Source organism: Astatotilapia calliptera, chromosome 3 (assembly GCF_900246225.1).
Source record: "Astatotilapia calliptera chromosome 3, fAstCal1.2, whole genome shotgun sequence".
Taxonomy (NCBI): Eukaryota; Metazoa; Chordata; class Actinopteri; order Cichliformes; family Cichlidae; genus Astatotilapia; species Astatotilapia calliptera.
Window position 1 is genome coordinate 49,959,195 of NC_039304.1, and position 23,148 is coordinate 49,982,342.

The 23,148-nt window shown below is 43.2% G+C and overlaps 1 protein-coding gene across 2 annotated transcripts; it reads left to right on the forward strand.

The window, feature by feature from the left end:
* Positions 1 to 4,579: 4,579 nt before the first annotated feature.
* On the forward strand, positions 4,580 to 21,316 carry LOC113019671 (sodium/hydrogen exchanger 9B2-like). 2 transcript variants are annotated; one of them, XM_026163466.1, is made up of 15 exons: positions 4,580 to 4,596; positions 6,236 to 6,307; positions 9,697 to 9,795; positions 10,729 to 10,831; positions 10,978 to 11,148; positions 16,169 to 16,311; positions 16,394 to 16,521; positions 17,686 to 17,767; positions 18,457 to 18,550; positions 18,631 to 18,737; positions 18,821 to 18,970; positions 19,106 to 19,214; positions 19,405 to 19,541; positions 20,017 to 20,191; positions 20,312 to 21,316. In XM_026163466.1, the coding sequence occupies exons 2-15, from the start codon at positions 6,236 to 6,238 to the stop codon at positions 20,398 to 20,400; spliced, it is 1,659 nt and encodes a 552-aa protein (XP_026019251.1). In that variant the 5' UTR covers positions 4,580 to 4,596; the 3' UTR covers positions 20,401 to 21,316. The 2 variants fall into 2 exon arrangements, with proteins under 2 accessions (XP_026019251.1, XP_026019250.1); XM_026163465.1 differs by lacking the exons at positions 4,580 to 4,596; positions 6,236 to 6,307 and having other exon boundaries at positions 9,744 to 9,795; positions 20,315 to 21,316.
* The last annotated feature ends 1,832 nt before the right edge of the window (positions 21,317 to 23,148 follow it).

Sequence of the window (23,148 nt, forward strand, 5' to 3'; positions counted from 1 at the left end):
ATGCTTCACTCTATAGTGCCTAGCAGTAAAAAAAAAAGAAACAAAACAAAAACAAAAAAAAATTTGTTACTTGTACAATGTCGTACTGTACGTGTGTGTGTGAGTGTAAGCTGCTGTGTGAGCGTCAGAAAGTGCTTCAAACCACACTGGCAATTTATATCAGGCAACTTTGATGGTCAACATGTAACTTTGTTCTCGCAGCTGCTAGTTACATTTATTTTCTTTCAGACAGAAACCTCTAACTGACCCCCCCGACCCCAGTCGTGCTGTATACTGGCACATGAAGATGTAACACAAGCTTTATTTTTGTATATAGCATACACCGATGTAGTTTTAAGCCGTGTTTATTCATGTTTGTTTACGATAATGAAAAATGTCTTCAGAGGTGAAGTTAGAACAATGCAGATCATTAGCCTTTAAAGTTTCTGGCTTACAGATATATCGTTAGTAACGTAAACAGTTAATAACACGCTTATTATAAATGATAAATCAGGGGACTTGAAGTAAAGTTTTACCCAGTTTTTATCTAAAAGTAACCTAAATGTTCATCAAAGTGGATAAAGCGCAAAAAAGCAAATATTTAAACTGCCTGTGAAGTATAACTTTAACGTATTGCTAATGTGGAAACATTAGTGTTAATCCAAATGTTAACATAAGACATATGAGCTTTATCTCATGTATCAGACGGTCAGACTGTAGTTTAAAGCTAGCAGACTCACTAACACAAACGATTAACTGCCAAATTAGCGCCAGCTAGAGTACGAAGCACAAATGTAGCACAGTATAGAGCGTTTAATGATGTGTTTTCATAGCGTTAGCACTAAGCTACATTAGCTTTTGCTGTGTATTTACAAGCCGTTTAGGTCCAACTGTTCAACAGTAACAGTTTTCACACCGTAGCTGAACTAGAAGGAGGAAAAAAGATATTAAGACTTCATTAAAACTCACAACAGACGGTTTGTTTGCAGTTTACGTGTTCTGACGGTGTTTTTTTAGATGACTCTTCAAACATAGAGAGGGTTGTGGAAAAAAAAGGTTGAATTTTCTTTGTTGCAGTACTCCGAGTGATCACTGGGGTGTTGCCTCTATTTACATACACATGTTTACCACATTTATGCTTTAAGCTAACTGCCTCACACTGAATTCACTGAAATATTAATGGTAACTGTTTTTGTTTGTTTTGTTTGCCTCATATGTGTGACAAAAATACTCACACAGACAGCAAAGAAGCATCAGTACAACAGAGTAAAACCCTGACTCATACTGAGGCCTCAGTCACACAGGCCTAGAGACACTCAGCAACCTCTGGTCACAGGGGGAAACGTGTATTCCTCAGTCGGTTGACAAGTGGTTGCTAGCTGTTGCCAGGTGAAATCAGTCACAACAAAGGTGAACCACCAAAAATCTCCACGTGATGGTTGGTTGTTAGCAGTTTGCAGTGACTCCTCCTAATTTGTCTGCAAGACATCTTCTCATTTTTCCCTGGCACACAGTGGTTGCCCAGTGGTTGCGAACCAGTCTCTAGGCCTTGTGACTGGAGCCTTAGACTTCTGGGAGATCTGGTGGAGCTAGTGGACATGCAGGCGGTGATTCCTGTTTTTCTCCACCAGAGGCTCCAAAAGGCTGAATGCTGGTCATAATACACCCTGCAGTTATCTGGGCTTTTGTTTCAGAAAGCAGGTTTAGTGAAAACTCTGAGTTTGTTAAACCTGAGACGTAAGTTTAAAACTAAGGTGGAAATGTTTCACTCATCGTGTCCACTAATGAATAATTGGAGGCTGTGAATTTGTTTCACTTGGCGAGATCAACATTTTAGCACTTCTCCCCATTTTGACTCCCTGTTAACCCAGTGGAAGAGTTGCCCAACGAATTGCCCCGTTGACCTTCTGTGCTGAGGTCGGACTCACATCCAGAACATTCCAAGTTGCTGCTGCTGATGTTGTTTTGTGTGTTTGGTTTTTTAAGAGTATTTTTCTACAGCGTTTTGTATGTCATGCTTCTTACACAGGGCTGTTAGTGTGTGTGTGTGTGTGTGTGTGTGTGTGTGTGAGCACACAGTCACATGTAAGGACTGTGTGTTTGTTTCTTCCTGATTTAGCTGTTATGACTTTGTTATCATGATGATGATGATGAGTAATGTTTGATTATATGGATTCAAATGCTTTATGGACAGACTGTAGCCTTTAATGTTTGTGTAAACAGTGAATATTTGGTTTATATCATCTTGTATCACACTAATAAACTTATACACACACTCTCTCTTCTGTGTGTGTTTGACCTAAAGTGCTCTAAACGCAAGTCATGAAAGGTTTGTCGAGGGTTATGTTTAGATTAAGTAATGTGCGACTGCATATGTGACTCACGGCGTGTCTGCAGAGGCGTCACGTCTCTTTCCACTTCCTCTAGTCCAGAAAAAGAGATAAATAATGGAGATGTTGAGTGTCAGAAGTATCTTTAGATGGAGATTAAATAGAATGTGCTCAGACTGGAGAACTGTGCTCTGGTAATAATAAAAAGCCTTAAAAACACACTGGTTTAGTTAAAGACGAGCACCGTCCCAATAGGCTTGCTACACAAACAGGTGCACATTTTTATCAATTGTGCTTCCTTCAAAAGCTACCTGGAGTTAGTTGTGTGGGTTGTAGAGGGTCCCTTCCCCAATAAATAAAGACAGAGAAAGTCTGTTAGCTGACAAAGACTGAGCACAGAAACCACACTTCGAGTGCAATTACAGTGTGTGAATGTGTTGCTTTGCTTTGCTCACAAAGTATTTCAAACACAAGATCAGTGCTAACAAATATTCTCTAAAAACCCAGGAGATCATTTAAATCCAAGCAAACTGTCTATGAACAGATGAAACCCACGACTCCGAGTGTGCTGCAAAGATCCCACCAAGAACAGAGGTGGAAATAACCTGAAGAAGGTACCACAGAAAAAGACGGCAGTGGGGGTATCATCATTGTGGTATCACCACTTTGCTGTCCTGCAGTTGCAGTAAAAAAATATAAACATATGAAGCATTGCTCATTTACTCGCAGTGTCAGCGTTGTCTTTTTCCATTACATGCTTTATAGACTGTATAGATAATGTCTACGACTGAAGTAGGCAGTACTTTGATTTTGCCTGGAAGAGTCGAATAATCCATAAAACCCGTGAGAGCACAACCAATCACAACACACAAATATCGTTTCCATGCATGGATGTTTTCAAACTGAAATGAAAATGCAAAAAATGTAGTATTTTTTTTTATCAAATATTTGTGTACGCCATATAGATGCGACACTCACAGTGGACTATGTCACAGCAAACAAAGAGCAGAGAGCCAAGAGCGACAAAGGTCCCTGCATTTCTGTTGTTTCTGTCATCGGGTTTAAAACACCAGGACATGACCACAAGTTTAATTCATACTTAATACAATATGCACAGTCATGAATATGCTGGCAGTGGTGCTGGTCACATCGCAGGCGCTACATGGAGTCACTACAACAGTCTAAATGAACAGGTTTGCAGGTCCGGGTCACTGCTGTGTGCATTTAAGCAGAGATGCCCAGACTGTTGACTTACAAGGAAGCACCTCAGCTGGGAGGCATCCACGAGGCATGATAGTCAGGTCCCTGAACCACTTCAGCAGGCTCCTGTGGATGTGGACAGCCTTCAGAGGCAGCTCATACCTGCAACCACAGCTCTCAGACAGGTAAGAGCAGATCAGTAAATCAGCAGCTTTGCATTCACATTCAGGTCTCTCTCGACCACAGATAGTTACAGTGCCCACATTACTGCAGACGCTGCACCGATCCATCCACCAGTCTCCTCCTTTCTCCCTTGCTCACAAACCCCAAGATACTTAAACTCCCTCATTGGGGCAGCATCTTACTCCCAGTCCAGAGTGCTGCTGCCGTCCTGTTGTTCACATCCTCAGTCTGGTAACCGCTGATTCTCCAAGCAAACATCTCAAACAAAACAAAGTAGAACGTCCAAACATCTTGTCTCACTTGGCGAGCATCACAAACAGTATTCGTCACAACTTCCTGACTCTTAAGAAGATAATACCCTGATGGTTTAATAGTTAGTTGCAGAAGCAAACCACTAATCCTCAGATACGGCGTGCGTGCACAGGTGTGGTTGTTGGATCACAAAGCAGTGGTTTCATCGTTTCATCGTGCCTCTCAGCTCTGATTTAACTCCTCACATGAACATTTCAGTTTCTACAAAAAGGTCAAAGCTGGCCGTCACCTCAGCACCTGCGCGCGGCGTGTTAACGTCAGGCGTCCAGTGTAAATGCTGCATGTGCGCACACACGGACACACACCTGCTATTATGTGTATGATAATGTTTGTGTCTGCTGCCCTGCAGCCTGGCATTAATACAGAGGACTCAGGGTTACTGCGACCTGTGTTCCCATAATGCCAGGCTTTACCACGCGTGTGTGTCTGTGTGTGACGTCTGTCATTCTGCACAGCGACAAACACAACAGAGTTAAAACCGTCTGTTGTTAACACGCGGCAGACACTCGCTTCCTCCGTCTCTTGTTGCTGCTTGATGACTAAGTCGCCTGCTGCTCTTTGTTCCAGTCACACAACTTTTCATCAGCTCAAGGTAAGAGCCTGAGAAAATGAGAATAATTCAGCTTTTATGGGTACGTGATGGGAAGTGTGTGAGGTTTCAGTGAAGCTGTCAGCTGGGACTGGAGGGAACATTTGTCCTTTGTTTTGGGTTTACGTGGAGATTTCTGTGATGGGCTGAAAAGACCTGAAGTGGAAATGGAGAGTAGTTGGACTATACTGTTTTACTTTTGCTTATGCACAATTAATGAAGCAGTGTGTTGATCAAGTACTGAGGCCAACTATTTATTTTACTTGAAATGCCAATTTTCACATTTTTAAGAGAAAAAACTGCATATTTATATATATGCATATATTATTTATATATATTATTTTAAAAAATAATTTCTATTAGAAATAAGTTAAAGTTTGCCTGATATGTCTTACTCCTGCATCACTGTATTTCCAGGTAAAACTGCACATTGTATGTAACTTTGCTTTTCTGAAGGCTTCAGTTATTAGTCATGCAGTAGATTAAGAGATTACAGTAAGGGTGGCGTTAAAGATGAAAGATTTCCAAGTGTAAGCTTTTTCTAATCTGCTAAGTCTGGTAATCTATAGTGAGGATTATCAGCATGTTGACAATAACAATCATCAGCTGGCATTAAAACCTTTGAAGAAGTCACTCCGGGTACTTCTTGAGTTTGGACTTCTTTTCAGGTTCTTGGAGAAGTTTCACTGTTTATCCATCCAAGAGGTTTGTTCAGGTCTAAAAGCTGGTGGAGACTCTCAGGTATTTACTCGTTGTTGGAGAGTCACCTTGCAGAGGGTTCAACCCTATAATCATGAGAATCATTTGGGGTCACAGGGGCCAACGTGGGAATCAAGGCGTGGGTCACTGAAGTGAATTTCTTATGAGTCGCTGATCGCTCTACAGTCATGTGAGGCATTGAGGCATTAGGAGCACATTGGCTAAGGTGTGAGTGGAGATTAAATTGGATGAGAAGGGATCTCAGGACAGCATTAAGTGGAATTTCTGGTGAAGCAGAGGTGGTGCGTTCACTGTCCACCGCAGTCTTGGGATAGCCTGTCTGCCTGCAAAAAGCTGATGTCAGATGGAGGCAGTGCACAAATGGAGGCCTGTATGTGGACCGACTAGTGTGTGCGTCACTCTTGCTTGTACTGCTGTTGGTCCATTCATCAACCGCAGAGAAGAGCGAAAGGGTTGCAGCGGGCAGATTTGATTGGTAACAACAATGAAAAGTGTCCGTGATTAAAGGTGTTGGTGGGACTAAAGTGCACCTACTTACATGATTACAGGGCGGCTCTGCGAGTCTCTGGACCGCCTGCAATGAGTCCATGAGCCTTTAGAACTGAAATATCCTCTCAGATGAAATGTGGAACATCTTTAATAAAATTTTAAAAAGGTGAATGAAACAAGGATTTAGATGAGGATTTTCTGAATGGTCACACAAAGTAAACTGACACCGTCCATTAAGACGTTTTAAAAAGTTTATTTGGGTGCTCATTTTGTTCATGATTTCCATGACATTTTCACTATTCTTACTTGAATAGACTGATTGGACTTCAATGGCATTTAGCATTAAGGACTTTGTTAGTTTGAAATCAGACTTATTTGAAATATTTAAATGTGGCTCCTCACATATATGAGAAGAAATGCGTGATTGTTTCAGATGATGGATGAAGAGGCCACCAAGCGTTACCTTCGGGTGAGCGACGTTGGGCTGCAGCAGGAACAGGCTGAGGTACCACCGACTGTTCACATCACACAAAACATCCACCTATTAAAACCACACACGTGGAGTCACGTGGCCTACAACTTTATCTTTCCTTCTATTTCTGCTCTGACATGGTAAAGAAAACACAACTGCTCCAGCCATCAAACTAGCCCAGTACGTGTGACCAGTTTGTCATCCAAGACTGGAGATGGTCACTTTAAAGTCTGTTTGAGATAACAAACTGACAGGGTGCTTCTTCTGTACCTGTGAAATCTCTCCCACACCACTGGCAGCTTGAACAGGTGATGTAAGGCAGGATGGATCCACGCTCTGACCCTGCCTGAATGTTGCAACAGAAACTGAGACTCATCAGACCAGGAAATGTTTGTCCAACCGTCTACTGTCCAATTTTGATGAGTCTGTGAATTGTAGCTTTAGTTCTTAGCTCTCTGGAGTGCACCCAGTGCAGACTTCTGTTGACTGTTAGCTTCAAAGTTCAACACGCTGTGCATTCAGAGGCGCTCTTCTGCATGCCTTTGATCTAGCGTTGCCTTCTTGTTAGCTTGAAGCAGTCTGACCTCTGACATCACTGAGGCATTTTCATCCAGAGACTTGAAGACCATTGGATGTTTTCAGATGATTCTCTGTAAACCTTAGAGTTGGCTGTGTGGGAAAAATCCCAGCAGATCAGCAGTTTATGAAATACTCTGATAACCAAAGTCTCTTTGAGTTTCAGCAGGTCATCTTGAGTCGTCACCAGTGACTTGCTGATGTAATATTTGCATTCATGAGCAGTTGAACAACTGAATAACTGGCACAAGTTTCCTGACTGACAGTAAAACAAGTGAGTGAGAATAAGGACCAGAGAGACCTGCCTGAGCTGTTGTAGCCTCAAAGCCAGACTTAACTATTAACTATGAATATGGGAATGCAGAGGCCAAAAACCAACAGCCACTCAAAGCAGAGCTGCTAAATGACCAGGAGCCATTGACCTGGAACTTGAAATGCTGACGGGCTGATGATCATATGGATACCTCTGTTCAAGAAAAGAGGGCAGAGGATCTAAGACTATTGATAGTAAATCATAAACCATGTCTGCCATATATGCACTAAACAAACAAACACAATGTGTGACACTTGAAATACAATAGGTTGACAACACTTTGTGTAAAGCAGGATTTCTTACGTATTTCATAGTTTTAATGCAGCGTGTTGATATTTCACTCCTCCACCGTCCACCTCCAGTTGGCCCTTGGCGCTTCAGTAAAGGTCATTTTAACCATGTAAAGTGAATGAAGGCCGGAGCAGTAATGCTATCACATGTCACAGTGGACCAATGTATGGCAACGACAGATCATAAAACAATTAACAGATTTAGAGGTACAGATAAGCTGCTATTTGGTCATAAAAAGTTGTTAAGTTCATGAAATTGGATCACCAAACATTAAACACCCGTGTACTTGTTCGGTTATTCTTAGAAACAAAGTCAGCTTTACGTGCATGGCTGTCTGTCACATTTAAGCTGTAAATCACCCATGTGGCTGCAGAGTGTTTAGAAATCATCAAAGTTCTTCTGAAAAAATAAAAGGTTGGATAGATCAACTGGAAACCAGCGGACTTTAGACATTAGTGAGGGTCCAGAGCCATAAAATGTCGAATGTTGACATTTTTCATGATCTGTATGTGTGTGTGAGAGGTGGACAGTGTATCTGCTCGTTTAGTGACTGATGGGATAAAACAATAACTGTTTGTCTAGTAAACAGACAAACAGGAGGAAAACAAACAGGAATAGGTGTGCGTTCCTCTTTGACATGTGCTCACTCAGTCTCACGGTGGAGGCGTGGCCTTCCACAGGTTAGTGGGGAACTTCAACATTATGCACTCCACACTGTATATAAATGCCACTTGTTTTGCACATATTCAACTCTGTATATTTTATATATTTTATTATTATTATTATTATTTTATTTTATTTTTTTACTATTTAATTTGTAAAAATGTGTATACACACACACACACACACACACACACACACACACACACACACACACACACACACACACACACACACACACACACGTAGGAAAATATTTAGTATACACATCCAGAAATGCATACACTATTATATATTGTACATATATTTATTAGTTTCAGGTTGGCCATTCTTGTATTTTGCTCGTTTGTGTTGTTGTGTTTGCACATCTCTGTTGCTTGTGGGGCTCGCACACAAGAATTTCACTCGCATGTGCTGTGCCAGTGTGCCTGCACATGTGATGTGACAATAAAAAGTGATTTGATTTGATTTGATTTGGGGCAAATGGGCAGACCAACAACAACCAATACCAGCACACCATAATGAACACACCCCAGTTTCTTGGCTGCGTTATCTGACTTTTAGGAGGTATGTCAGTAAGGAAGCCATCACATGACCCAATCAGAGATTACACCACACAACTACGTCACAATATTCAATAAAGGTTTTTGACCTTGGTAGTCATACGATATAGTAATGAAAAAAATAATCACTGACAAGTTTTTGCAGCACGAGTCCAATTAATGTACTTGGTTCACAGCAGTTTGGTGCCTCTGCAGACGTTGTACTAACCTGCAGGAATGAGGTGGCTGGCCTTGTACTAGTCAGACTTTTAAAGCATGACTTTACTCAAAAACTGCGAAAGTAACTTTGTGGTATTTAGTTTATAGGTGATATATATGTTGCAGGAAGCTGGATAAGTGGTTTAAATAATGCATGGATTTTTAAGATGTAATACAGAAGAGAGTTGACCCCATATGTTATGAGCTTGTTGGCACCTTCTGATCCTCCAAAGATGAGGCTTGTTATATATCTAAAGGGTGACCATAAATTTTTCCATCAGGGCTTTCCAGCTTTGAAATGACCAGCCTGAGGAGATAAGGCTCACAGAAGTATTGGTGTTTTGCTGTGATTGAATCCTTTATGATCTTTTACTGCCTTTGATTGTCTTTTTGAAATCAGCTTTCAATTATTTTACAGTGCTCTCTGTTTTTGGTGGTTCTTCCATACCAGTTTTATTTCTCTTTACTTTTTTTTTTTGGTTTTCCTATTTCTTTCTGTTCATCTCATCACTTAAATGTTATAATAAAATTATTACTATTTTTAAAAAGATCTCTGAACACGAACAAAGTCCTGCATCTCTAAATCAGCAGTCTTTTGCCAACTTTTAAAGAAAATCTAGGAAGTATTGAGCAAAACATAAAGAGCAAACAGAGTAACTTCTAGGGCCTTAGTAATTCGCCAACCATTGAAATTCACCTGCTTCAAGAGGTTTGGCTGAAGAGGACAAAGGACAAAACCCTACAGCCCATGTCTTTAAACCCATTCTATCTCTCTCTCTCTCTCTCTCTCACTTTTGTACACATGCACGTTTCTGGTAAAGGTAGGGAGTAAAGTTCAGGCTGGTCAAGAGGACAGAGAGATCACCGTCCTGCCCCGGAGGAAGGCGGAGGAGCCGGAGGAGCCGGACGACACGACCACGGTGAGTGTGATTCACCTCTGAGCTCTGAGAAAGGCCGTCTATTTATAGAAACCATATGCAAGTGTTGGGGCTCTGTAATTTTTAAGGTTTAGACTGAATGTAGGTGGACAGATGAGAACTGCAGCTAACCTCTGGGCAGTGGGCTCTACATGTGAAAATATGTGTAAAACACTTTGGAGTCAGAGTGAAGGAGACCAGCATGCATACAACGAAAAAAAAAAAAGACCAAGAATTGTTGTTATTAAGGCAGTTTCTACCCATTTATTGGGAATTTTCCTTTCCAAATGTTAGAACATAAGAATTCCAAGGACAAAATTCATATAAGACACTTAATTTGAAGGGTAACACCTTATAGTTACTGAATCTGTGCTCTTTTAGCAACTACAGATGGATCGAATGCAACCTCACTCTAATGAAACCTCAGCAACCTGGTTGTAGTTGAGGGTTTAAAGTTCTCATGAATATTAATGATAATAAAGTTTGTGGTTTAGGCGTTGTGTCCTGTAAGTGCTCAGTCACACAAGTGTAGAGACTGGTTGGCGATGTCCTAGAAACAGTCCGTTGCTAGGGAAAAATGAAAATTCACCATCTGGTTGCTGGAGTTTGCTGGCAGACACTGTTTAACTTATTGCTGAAGACTCAGTAGGTCACTGCGCTGACCGAGAGAAAGGCCGGTATAAAAATGGAAATGAAAAAATGTATATTTCCCAAACAGCTGGTCAGTGGTTGTTAGCTGTCTCTAGGTGAAATAAGTTGCAAGTTGTAGGTTGCAGCAAAAATGAAAACGTTTTTCTTGAAAGACAAATGTTCTACATTTGGCAATAGTTCAGACAAGCTGGCGTCTTCTATGCAAACTACTGGTGTCTGCAGCAATCTGTTGCTGTGACCAAATGAATGATGAATATCAGAAACTGAAAAACATCTAATGAACAGATGAAGACGCCATCATCTGACTCTTCCTGCTGCGCGTCCTGTATCAGTCTGAAGGACAGATGTCCTCGACCTCGGGGAATCATCAACCTGCTCATCACCAAAGGTAACGAACACTCATGATGCCTGTGTGTTTGTATAAGGTAACATCCTCAACTATGTGTCTTCATTAAATACTCTACCTGACCAGCAGCACTGTGTAAATGTGTCCTGTCACACTGAATCTTAATGGGATGTCACATCTGCTTGCAGTGTGTTTGTTTGCTCTGATGTTCGGAGTCGTCTGGACCATCACGGGAAAAGAGTGTTTACCTGGAGGGAACCTGTTCGGCATCATCATCCTCTTCATCTGTTCCGTGCTGGGAGGGAAGCTGGTGGGAATGATCCAACTGCCCACACTGCCCCCCTTCCCTCCACTGCTTGGTACAGCCCAATCACTCATTCCTTTTATAGTTTAAGCAAGTAGAGCTGGGCGATATGAGATTTTTTCATATCACGATATGTTTTTTTCATTTCAGGCGATAACGATATACAGTATATCACGATATAAGCCAAATAACTATATTTGTAAGATTTAAATGTGCCGTTGCTCACAAGTAAAATGTGAAATAATCAGCAGCTTGTTTTGATTTAAATATTTATTTCCCATAATAAGTTCAACAGGGCAGATGTACTTAAAATGAGGCTTCAGTTTCAGATAAATAAAGGCAAATATTACAAACTACACAAAAGGTAGCTGCTAAAGCATTTAAGTTTCAAAATAGAACTCCTCCTTGAATCGCTACCTTATCATGGTGGAGGGGTTTGTGTGTCCCAGGGATCCCAGGGGCTATGTTGTCTGGGGGCTTTGCCCCCTGGTAGGGTCTCCCATGGCAAATTGGTCCTGGGTGAGGGACCAGACAAAGAGCGATTCAGAAGACCCTTATGAAAAGATTATCGAGGGAACAGTTTACCCTGCCCGGGATAGGGTTACCGGGGCCCCGCCCTGGATCCAGGCCCGGGGAGGGTGCCCGAGGGCGAGCGTCTGGTGGCCGGGCCTTAGTCCATGGGGCCCGGCCGGGCACAGCCTGAAGAGGAGACATGGGCCCATCCTCCCGCAGGCCCACCACCCGCAGGAGGCGCCATAGGGGTCGGGTGCATTGTGTGCCGGGTGGCGGCCAGGAGTGGAGGCCCTGGTGGACTGACCCCCAGCTGCCAAGGCTGGCAATAGGGACATGGAATGTCACCTCTCTGGTGGGGAAGGAGCCTGAGTTAGTGCGTGAGGTTGAGAGATACCGGCTAGAAGGTGCTCCACTTGGAGACTCTGTTGTCCTGCTGGGAGACTTCAATGCTCACGTGGGTAACGACAGCGAGACCTGGAGGGGCGTGATTGGGAGGAACGGCCTCCCTGAACTGATCCCGAGCAGTGCTTTGTTATTGGACTTCTGTGCTAATCACAATTTGGCCATAACGAACACCCTGTTCGAACATAAGAGTGTCCATAAGTGCACGTGGCACCAGGACGCTCTAGGCCGTAGGTCGATGATCAATCTTGTAATCGTATCACCAGACCTGCGACCATATGTTCTGGACACTCCGGTAAAGAGAGGGGCTGAGCTGTCAACTGATCACCACCTGGTGGTGAGTTGGATCAGGTGGCGGGGGAGGACGCTGGACAGACCTGGTGCACCTAAACGCGTAGTGAGGGTGTGCTGGGAACGTCTAACAGAGGCCCCAGTCTGCGAGATCTTCAACGCACACCTCCGGCAGACCTTCAACAGCATTCTGAGGGAGACTGGGGACATTGAGTCCGAATGGACCATGTTCAGCGTCTCCATTGCCGAAGCTGCTGCATTGAGCTGCGGCCGCAAGGTGGTTGGTGCCTGCCGCGGTGGTAATCCCCGAACCAAATGGTGGACACCAGAGGTGAAGGGAGCCACCAGGCTGAAGAAGGAGTCCTATCGGGCTTGGTTAGCCTGTGGGACTCCGGAGGCAGCCGACAGGTATCGACAGGCCAAGCGGAATGCGGCTCGGGCAGTGGCTGAAGCAAAAATTCGGGTGTGGGAGGCCATGGAAAAAGACTTTCGGACTGCCTTGAAGAGATTCTGGCAAACCATCAGGCGTCTCAGGAGGGGAAAGCGGTGCTCTACCTGCACTGTGTATAGTGCTGGCGGAGCGCTGCTGACGTCGACTGAGAAAATTGCCAGGCGGTGGAAGGAATACTTCGAGGACCTCCTTAATCCCACTGACACGTCTTCCGAGGAGGAAGCAGAGTCTGGGGATGAGGGGAATGACCCGCCAATTTCCGGGGGCGAGGTCACTGAGACAGTTAAACAACTCCTTGGTGGCAGAGCCCCTGGTGTTGATTAGGTCCGCCCCGAGTTCCTGAAGGCTCTGGACGTTGTAGGGCTGTCCTGGTTGACACGCCTCTGCAATGTTCAGGGGCAGTACCTATGGACTGGCAGACCGGGGTGGTGGTCCCTGTCTTTAAGAAGTAGGACCGGAGGGTGTGTCCCAACTACAGGGGGATCACACTCCTCAGCCTCCCTGGGAAAGTCTATGCCAGGGTGCTGGAAAGGAGAGTTCGTCCGCTAGTCGAACCTCGGATACAGGAGGAACAATGCGGTTTTCGTCCTGGTCGCGGAACACTGGACCAGCTCTTTATCCTCTCCAGGATACTTGAGGGTGCATGGGAGTTTGCCCAACCAGTCTACATGTGTTTTGTGGACTTGGAGAAGGCATTCGACCGTGTCCCTCGGGGTGTCCTGTGGGAGGTGTTGCGGGAGTATGGGGTGTCTGGCCCATTGCTACGGGCCATTCGATCCCTATACAACCGTTGCAAGAGCTTGGTTCGCATTGCCGGCAATAAGTCGGACTCGTTCCCGATGGGTGATGGGCTCCGCCAGGGCTGCCCTTTGTCTCTGGTTCTGTTCATAATTTTTATGGACAGGATTTCTAGGCGCAGCCAAGTGGCGGAGGGCTTTCGCTTTGGTGGCCTCAGAATCTCATCTCTGATATTTGCGGATGATGTGGTTCTGTTGGCTTCATCGGGTGAGGGCCTCCAGCTCGCACTGGAACGGTTCGCAGCCGAGTGTGAAGCAGTGGGAATGAGGATCAGCACCTCCAAATCTGAGGCCATGGTTCTCAGCCGGAAAAGGGTGGAGTGCCCACTCCGGGACGGGGATGAGTTCCTGCCCCAAGTAGAGGAGTTCAAGTATCTCGGGATCTTGTTCGTGAGTGATGGGAGAAGGGAGCCGGAGATCGACAGACGGATTGGGGTTGCAGCTGCAGTAATGCGGACGCTGCACCGGTCCGTTGTGGTGAAGAGGGAGCTGAGTGTAAAAGCGAAGCTCTCAATTTACCGGTCGATCTACGTCCCTACCCTCACCTATGGCCACGAGCTGTGGGTAGTGACCGAAAGAACGAGATCGCGGATAAAAGCGGCAGAAATGAGCTTCCTCCGAAGGGTGGCTGGCCTCTCCCTTAGAGATAGGGTGAGAAGTTCGGCCACCTGCGGGAGGGGCTCAGAGTAGAGCAGCTGCTGCTCCACATCGAAAGGAGCCAGCTGAGGTGGTTCGGGCATCTGACAAGGATGCCCCCTGGGCGCCTCCTGGGTGAGGTGTTCCAGGCATGTCCCACTGGGAGGAGGCCCTGGGGCAGACCCAGGACACGCTGGAGAGATTATATATCTCGGCTGGCCTGGGAACGCCTTGGTGTTCCCCTGGATAAGCTGGAGGAGGTGGCTGGGGAGAGGGAGGTCTGGGCCTCTTTGCTTAGGCTGCTGCCCCCGCGACCCGGCCTTGGATAAAGCGGATGAAGATGGATGGATGGAATAGAACAAACAAAACAGACTACTAAATTGTCAGGTCCACTTAGAAACAAAATATTAATTCTAAAAATAAATCTTAGCTTATTTTACAGAAGAAGAGACAAAATTGACTAACTTATTTAATATAGCTTTGGAAGCGCTGTCTGAGAGAAATGTTTATATCCAGGGAGTTGGTAACAAGGATTCATTACCTTAATTAGCTGCTTGAATCCTTCATTGTCGACCGTGTTTATTGGTAGCATGTCTTTAGCAAGACAGTAAGCCATGGCATTCGTTATGTTGCTATGTCTCTTAGCTTTTTTGTCATATGGTAAGACGCCGGAGAAAGCCGACTCAATTGACTGCTTCGCAGGGATTCCCCCAGTTGTTTTCGATGATGAATTAGTGCTTTCAGTCAGAGATTGAGCGTGCTCTAGTGGGTGGCACTGCTTCAGGTGATAAAAAAGGTTTGTTGTATTTCCAGACTTTGTGGGAACATGCTTTCGGCACAGTTTACAGTGCGCGCTACTCTGTTTTTTGTCAGACTTGAAATAGCCGAAATACCTCCACACTATGGAACTTCTCTTGCCTTTCCTTTCGACAATCTCTCCGGCATCCGTCATCTGTGTTCTCTTCGGTAACCTTCGGTCACGCTCTCGGTTGATTTTTCTCTAGTCGGCACACTCATTTCCTCCATTACCCGGCCGCTGGCTGCTTTCCAAACAAATACACATGTGCGGCTTGGCACTTGAGCTGTACGTAACAAGTTAGGTGACGTGACGCTGCGGCTGTGATTGGTTCGGCTCTGCGCTGCTTAATTTGAATTGGCTATTCATTTTTTATAAGAGAGGAAGAGTGAGAGAGATGAGGTCTATCGCAATAGTTTCATTTTTCTATCGGGAAAAGTTATTTCACAATACATATCGTTATCGTTTATCGCCCAGCTCTAGTTTATAAAATCTGTGTTAAGAGCCTCTGATGTAGATCTTCCCAGCAGCTATGCTTGTGTGTCTGTGATGTGCTGCAATATGCAGCATAAACAGTAGAGGGTGGTTTGTGCTCTCTCTTGGAGTTCATCCATTCTCCTTGAGTCAATTAAAAGAGAAAATGGTGACATTAGAAGTAAGCAAAAATGCAAAGGTGGAAACACTGGACCAATCACTGCTTTGAGGAGACGTAGGTCCATTTGATGATGATTTAATAAGACAGTGATTAGGTAGAACTTTATAATACAGCATATGGCTGTAATTCCCCTGGAATTAAATTGATTCTCTGTGTGTTTTATCTGAAATTTTATCTTGGCCATTTGAATAGTGATACACACCAACATAATAAGAAATCAAAAAGGCAAAGCGAATCCCCTTAATAATAAAGCCTGCATCTCTAAAAGTACAGCATAGTGTAAATTACTTAAATATTGATACACTACTTAAAATTACTGTAATTATTTTTTTAATTCCAGTAAAACACGAATTGTTACCCCTTTATTATAACATACTGTATTTTCCAGGAAGCATTTGTAGATAAAAAGAATTTAATTGTAATTTCAGATGCATGTTGAATCATTGTATTTTGCTAGCACAGATTATGTTAGCTGGGGTACTTACAGGTGTGGCAACCATGTAAAAACCTGTGTATGTGTGTGCGTGCGTGTAGGTATGCTGCTGGCAGGTCTGCTATTGCGTAATGTTCCTTACATAACGGACGCCATCTTCATCGACACTCACTGGTCTGCAGCTCTGAGGAACATCGCCTTGTCCATCATCCTGACCAGGGCTGGTCTGGGCCTCAACCCTGAGGTACGTGTACATTTAAATATCAGTCTAAGTTAAGTTGCACACAAAATCAAATGCAGTCTCTTAACTCTGTGTTTGCATGCAGGCTTTAAGTCGACTGAAAGCAGTGTGCGTACGTGTTGCAGTTGGACCCTGTATGGTGGAAGCCTGCATTGTTGCTGTGGTTTCTCACTTCCTGCTGGGTCTGCCATGGGTTTGGGGTTTCATACTGGGGTAAAGTGCACACACACACACACACACACACACACACATAGGGATGGGTACCGGTATCCGGTGCCATGATGGCACCGGTTCTGACATAAACGGTAGTAACCAGACCGAAAAGCAGCGCACATTTCGGTGCTTTTTTTTCCTGACCTGTGATACACTTTGAATTCTAGCCAATCATTTTACGTTTCCGAGGATAGTGGGCGGGCCCAGGTACGTAGGTTCTTTTAGAGCAGAGCTACAGATTAAAAATGCCCAAGGCGAAGCGGTCAAAAGTCTGGCTGTACTTCACAGCAAAATATACAAACTCAGCAGCCTGCAACAAGCGCCTTAAGCTGATACTGTGATACTGTCAAAGGAGGTAAAACCTCAAATCCGATGAAACACCTGGCGACGCATAGCGTTTTTTTTTTAAAAGCCGAGAAATGCGCCGTATTTGATAGCTTGCTGTGAGACCTCACACCGAGCGCATCTACTGTGGGTATGGTGCCTGTTATTGGACCCGGAGTTAGCAACATCCCCCAAAAACACAAACAGGAGAGTCCTGGCCCCTAGCCCTGCCAGTGTAGCAGAAATGATGAGGATGATGATGCAGCAGCATCCGTTCTTCTTTGTGTGAGTAGCTTCATGTTGTTCGTGTGTAATTTACGTTGAGTAGGCTAACCACGTTATTACATTAATGCATGTAAGGTGAACTAGCAAACATCATCATAGCTACATGCGGCTGTCTTCTTGTTTGATGGCAGATACTCCCTTCACCCTGGCCAAAAAGGCTAAAATGACCAAAGAAAAAGTGGAAAACCGCTAAACATGAGAAGTTTTTGGATAAAGTTTGTATTTATTCCATTGTTTAAGCACTGCTTCCAGCCAAGAGTGATACCATATATGCACTATAGCTGCAGAAAAGGCTAACATTGTTATCTTTTTACAAAAAAAACAGCTGAACATGAGAGGTTTTTGAATTTTGTGTTCTCTATTATTTAAGCACCGGTTTGAGCACCGTTTAAGCACCAGCACTGTTTCAAAAGTACCGGTTTGGCACCGGTATCGGATAAAACCTAAACGATACCCATCCCTAGACACACACACAGAGCCATTTCTTTCTGTATGACTAGATTCAAAGTAAGTAAAGCGACACTCATTGTGCCTGTGATATTTGTGTTTGTGCAGTTTTGTACTGGCTGCCGTTTCTCCAGCAGTTGTTGTTCCTTCAATGCTGCTTCTGCAGAGAGAAGGATATGGAGTGGAGAAGGTAAATTATCACCCGTTACTATCATCACTACATTTGACTGATGAAAGGTTCATCCTGCCACAAGGGGCAGCGTATGGGTGGAAAAACAGATGAGCCTGAGATGAATCTATAGACATGACACATCATCTGTGTAGGCTTATGCAGAGCAAGTATAAAATAAAAATAACAGCAGAACCACCTGCAGGACTGTAAATATTACATAACAATTGACACCATTAATAAAATCAATATAGGGGCCTCTAGAGATCCTCGAGCTCCATCAACACATTCTCAGTGATTGCTAAGCTTCCTAATCATGCTCTACCCCCTTTACAAGAACCCACAGTGACCTCTAGGAGACCCACAGTGGTCCTTAATACCTCATACAAAGTCACTAAAGCCAGCTTAAGCAACACTTGAAACTTTGATAGGATACTGATTAAGTAGCAATACTCTTCTAAAAGCGTTGTACACCTTATTGGTTTTCACAACAACCCCAATACCTATAATACACCACTAGAATCCCTTCAGCTATTTCTCAAAGCGTTTAATCACTTCAAGTCTATTTAAAGGAAGGGAAAGCATCACCAAAAAGATCTAGGGCTCCTCCAGTAAAGCTCCTCAAACCCAAGAGCTTCCATGGGAGTCAAGAAAGATCAAGTCTTCTGCTCTAATATAAATCTTTAATGTCACTGTGTGTTGTTCTTCAGGGAATCCCCACCCTCCTGATGGCTGCTGGAAGCTTTGATGATATTCTCGCCATAACAGGATTCTCTACTTGTTTGGGAATCGCCTTCTCTACAGGTCAGACAAAATGTTTCTGTCCTGTGCTGTTCAGTTCGTTCTTTTCTAGTCTACATGGTCTCGTTGTGTTTGTCCTGCAGGTTCTACATGGATGAACATACTGAAGGGTCTGCTGGAGGTGGTGGGAGGCATCGTAGCTGGTATGATCCTGGGCATGTTCTTGTACTGCTTCCCCAGCAATGACCAGGTCTGACATTTTTTTATTAATAAGATTTTTCCTTTTTTAATTGTTCATAAAATGTGTCTTTAATATCTTCTGTCTGATCGCAGGAGGATCTGGTATTGAGGAGGACCCTCATGTTGCTGGGTCTGTCCACATTTTCAGTCTTCTTCAGTCATGTTATAGGTTTTGCTGGAGCTGGAGGTCTCTGTACACTGGTGCTGGCTTTCCTGGCTGCACTGGGCTGGAAGACTGAAAAGGTATCATATATCAGGATCACTTTAACCTGCATCCTGCCCCTTGGATTTTGTCATGTTTACCCTAAACCAACCTGTCTTTTAATGGCTGGCACCATGGAATGTGGTTAATCCAGGTATCTCTAACTTCACAATCAGGCACCAGTAGCAGAAATGGTGGGTCGGTCATGGGATGTATTTCAGCCACTTCTCTTTGGTCTGATTGGAGCTGAGATCACGATTAAAGCACTCAGCCCAAGTACTGTGGGTAAGAACATTATGCTACCAGTATATTTCAGTTAGACTTTGCTCCATTTGTGTCTAGATTTTGTTCTCAGTTACTAGGAGCCCAGTGGGCCCAGTAATCAAAGAGCTTTAACCTGCAGAGCAAAACATTTCACTGCTTGAGGAAATTTAAGATATTGGTTTCCTCTTTGTTGTTGTGTCTATGCCCTTAGGTCTGGGTATGGCCTGCATTCTTATTGGTCTGGTGATCCGTCTACTTGTCACCTTCCTGTTGGTTCATTACGGAGGATTCAGCTTAAAAGAGAAGCTCTTCATTTCTGTGGCCTGGCTGCCTAAAGCTACTGTGCAGGTCTGTGAGTGTGTAATCCTGATATTAGACTGCTAGAAGATATTCATTTTTCAAGAATAGTGTGCCCGACTTTATTAAACCAGAACTAGAAGCACCTCAGACTTATCCGGAAACTTCTGCATAAAGCCTCTAAACACTCCTAAAATGCCACTGGTGGTCAAAACAGCTACTAAGATATCATATAGATTTTTCTTTGTAACCACTGAAATCATTAGATTGTAATGGTGTTGATTAGCTACCTACATGGCTCCTGAATTCTCTTTATTGACTTCGAAAACCTAAATTACTACAATAACCACGCAAAGAAGTTCTAGTTCGCCATTAGTTATGATCTAAAGGCCTTTAGATCTAGATGACTAAGAACTAAAAAATTACCGTTGTTTCCATTAAAACCACCTCTGTGATCTTAACGATACACTCCTTCATTGTTAATCTGCACTTCTCCTGAGCAGTTATTTATGTCTGTATGTGCTAGGCTGCCATTGGCTCCAAGGCATTGGACATGGCGAGGGAGGAAGGGGACGAGGCCTTAATTAAGTTTGGTTTGGACGTGCTAACATTAGCGGTGTTAGCCATCTTGACCACAGCTCCAGTTGGTGCACTGGGTATCGGACTGGCAGGACCACGTCTCCTGGCCCGGCAGGTCAAAGGTCAGCAGGCATACACATCTACACACTGTGTAGTGGCTTACATCACTGAACAGTGTCAGATGTAGTCATATGTAAACAACATATGTCTTTTCTTCCCCTTTCTAAAAATCCCGACCTCAGCAGAAGAGACGGAAGGTGGAGCTACACCATCTTACCGCAACGGGGTTGTTCAAGAAAAAGACAACGGGACTCTCGAGAGCAAGCTATGAAGCATCTGAGTGGAAAAACTGACTATACAAAACTGTATATACAATATATATATATATATGTCCACACATTATGTAAATCATAAACAGAATTTAGCTGCAGTTCATTTATATAAACTGGCTGTCAATATCTTCTATTTTCTCATATGCTCAGGTTAGAAACTGTAAATGTGCAAATGTTTGTGTAGTGTACTATATTGATATTTATGCATTTTGGTAAAGTGCAATGATTAATTTTACATTACACTAAGATTATGTTATCAGCTCATTAGCAGTGACAGAATCTATATTATGAATTAATTTCTGGCTAGCTAGTGTTAACATAAAGCGTATTTGCCACACCAGGTTTCATTTTCTTACTTCATTTTTTATTTTCTTCTGTTTGTCTGTTGCATAAGTGAAGTACAGCTGAGGTCATTCATCATATGGGGACTGGCAGATAGTTTAGCTAGCATGCTAATCTGATGTGTTGGAGTTTAGCTATGGTGGAGTAACAAAGGCAGACTTGATGCTGGAGGTCAGGTCTTTAAACTGACATCACATTCTTTCTGGTGTCAGGTTTGGTTATAAGAAGCTAAAATGTTCATTTTTACTGTTTTGTGTGCTTAAAACATGGTTATTTACAAAAGCGAATATTGGATACAGATTAAGTAATTAATGGCAGTAACAGATAGCTTCATTAAACAGCTTCAAATGTGCAAGTGACTAATCTTAACTGGGTGGGTAATCTATTGTCTAATGACATTTTCAAAGATATATTAATATATTCTTAGATAATATTCATACAAAATAATCTGAATGTTTATCTTTGAGACACACTTCATTACACGCACGGCTGCCAGCCTGGAAGCTTGTATCAGTAATCGTGTAATCATTAAGCATGCTGTAATTGTGTGATGTCCTATTGATCAGCTGTAATTGTGTGATGTCCTATTGAGCTTTAATTCAAAGCTCAATAATCATTTATCAATAAAGTTAGAATATTAAAAAAGGTTTCTTTTTTGTATGCATCAAGACTACATGCTATTTACTTAAGTTATGGCAGCTAGTCCCACACAATTCAGTCTTAATTGGTAAACGTAATATAACTAAGGTTTTAGGTTCTGCTGGGATCACATGACGAAGCTATGACACACGTATCTGAACTGGTTATGAGCTCACATGGCCACATTCACCACAGATGTCAGTGTGTCATGATTCTTAGGGCACAGTTATCTACAGTACCAGCCTGCACCATGGATCCATGCTTGATCTGATGTGTTTGATTGTCACACTTTGTGTCTGGCCAGTGAGTCTGTTGAGCGTTTACCATTTCTCCTTCACTCTGTGGTTCAACTGATCCAAGTGATTCCACCTAAGATTACGTTGGTGATTGTGAAGGTAAGATCTCCTGATGCTTTTCCTCTCAGCTGGATGTGTGTTTTGGATTTTCTACTGAAAAACTAATGATAGTCCCATGATTGGTATCAAGTTGGCCCTAAATATGAAAAACATGACATGTACTTTAGTTTCTTACTCAAATCCTTGTCCACCAGCTGCTGCCTGAACACACTGAAATTTAATGGATGTGGAATGAGCCTTTTAACAACCACCAAGTTTCAAGCAACTCATCTAGAGCTGGAGTTTTATTTTAACTGTGTAAATGGGCCTAACCCTAATGAGGGATCCATGGCAGCATTGTGTTTCTTTGCAAAAGTATTTGGTTAAAAGAGTGAAGAATTCTAAGTATATAGCCAGCTGTGTGTAGTCAAAAAGCCCACACCCATACAAACCCAGTGATAAAAGTATCCATTGCTTTTACGCAGATTGTTTCGTTTGTTTGTTTGTTTGCTTTTTGAGTAGATGTTGTGAACAGGAAACGAGCAAAAGCCGAGTTAATGCTAAGGGACAAAAGCATACTGCAAATTGTGAAAAACAAGTGTTTACAAGTGTAAAAACAACGCAATAATGCCACCTAGAGGAATTTCAACGCAGGAAATATAAACAGTAAATGGCCTATATTTGTACAGCACTTAACTTAGTCCCTAAGGACCCCAAAGTGCTTTACACATTCAGTCACGCACACATTCACACACTGGTGATGGCAGATACATTGCAGCCACAGCTGCTCTGGGGCGCACTGACAGAGGCGATTTTCAAACAAACCGACTAGAAGATGAAAATACACAGAAGCAGTCTGGTTTCAGTATTAGAGGAAAATCACATTGTTAGGTTCATTTTGATCAATGTTGTCATTGTTGCACTTACACTTGTAAACCTTGCCTTAAACTGCATGTTGAGATATTCTTCTGTTCCTCCCCTACACATCGAAGCAATTGGCTATAGTGTTAAACTGCAGGCACATTCCAATCTAAAGGTTCTGGTTGTCTTCTCTGTAAAGGATGATCATCTGTGCTTGTATGTGGTCAGCCATTAAAGTTAAGCCATATAAAAGGGTGAGAGGAGATGACCCTTTGTGATCAGCAGGATGTCACACACACACACACACACACACACACACACACACACACACACACACACACACACACACACACACACACACACACATGCTCGCACATGCATAAACATGCACACACACATACACATGCACACAGTGCTTTAACTGTTATGACACACCATTTATGGTTTTACAATGGGGGGTTGTTTCATTTCAACCAGCGGGCCTGCAAGCGCAGACCCAACATTTATGTACCAAAGAAGAAGAAAAAACAAAAAATAAAACAATACCCTAAAATTTTACACCCAAGTTGC

Excerpts from the sequence above, each read along its gene's own strand:
- LOC113019671 (XM_026163466.1), top strand. The coding sequence starts at position 6,236 with ATGATGGATGAAGAGGCCACCAAGCGTTACCTTCGGGTGAGCGACGTT. Across the intron at positions 18,738-18,820 it reads GCTTCCCCAGCAATGACCAG|GAGGATCTGGTATTGAGGAG; the intron begins GTCTGACATTTT and ends GTCTGATCGCAG. Across the intron at positions 20,192-20,311 it reads CCTGGCCCGGCAGGTCAAAG|CAGAAGAGACGGAAGGTGGA; the intron begins GTCAGCAGGCAT and ends TCCCGACCTCAG.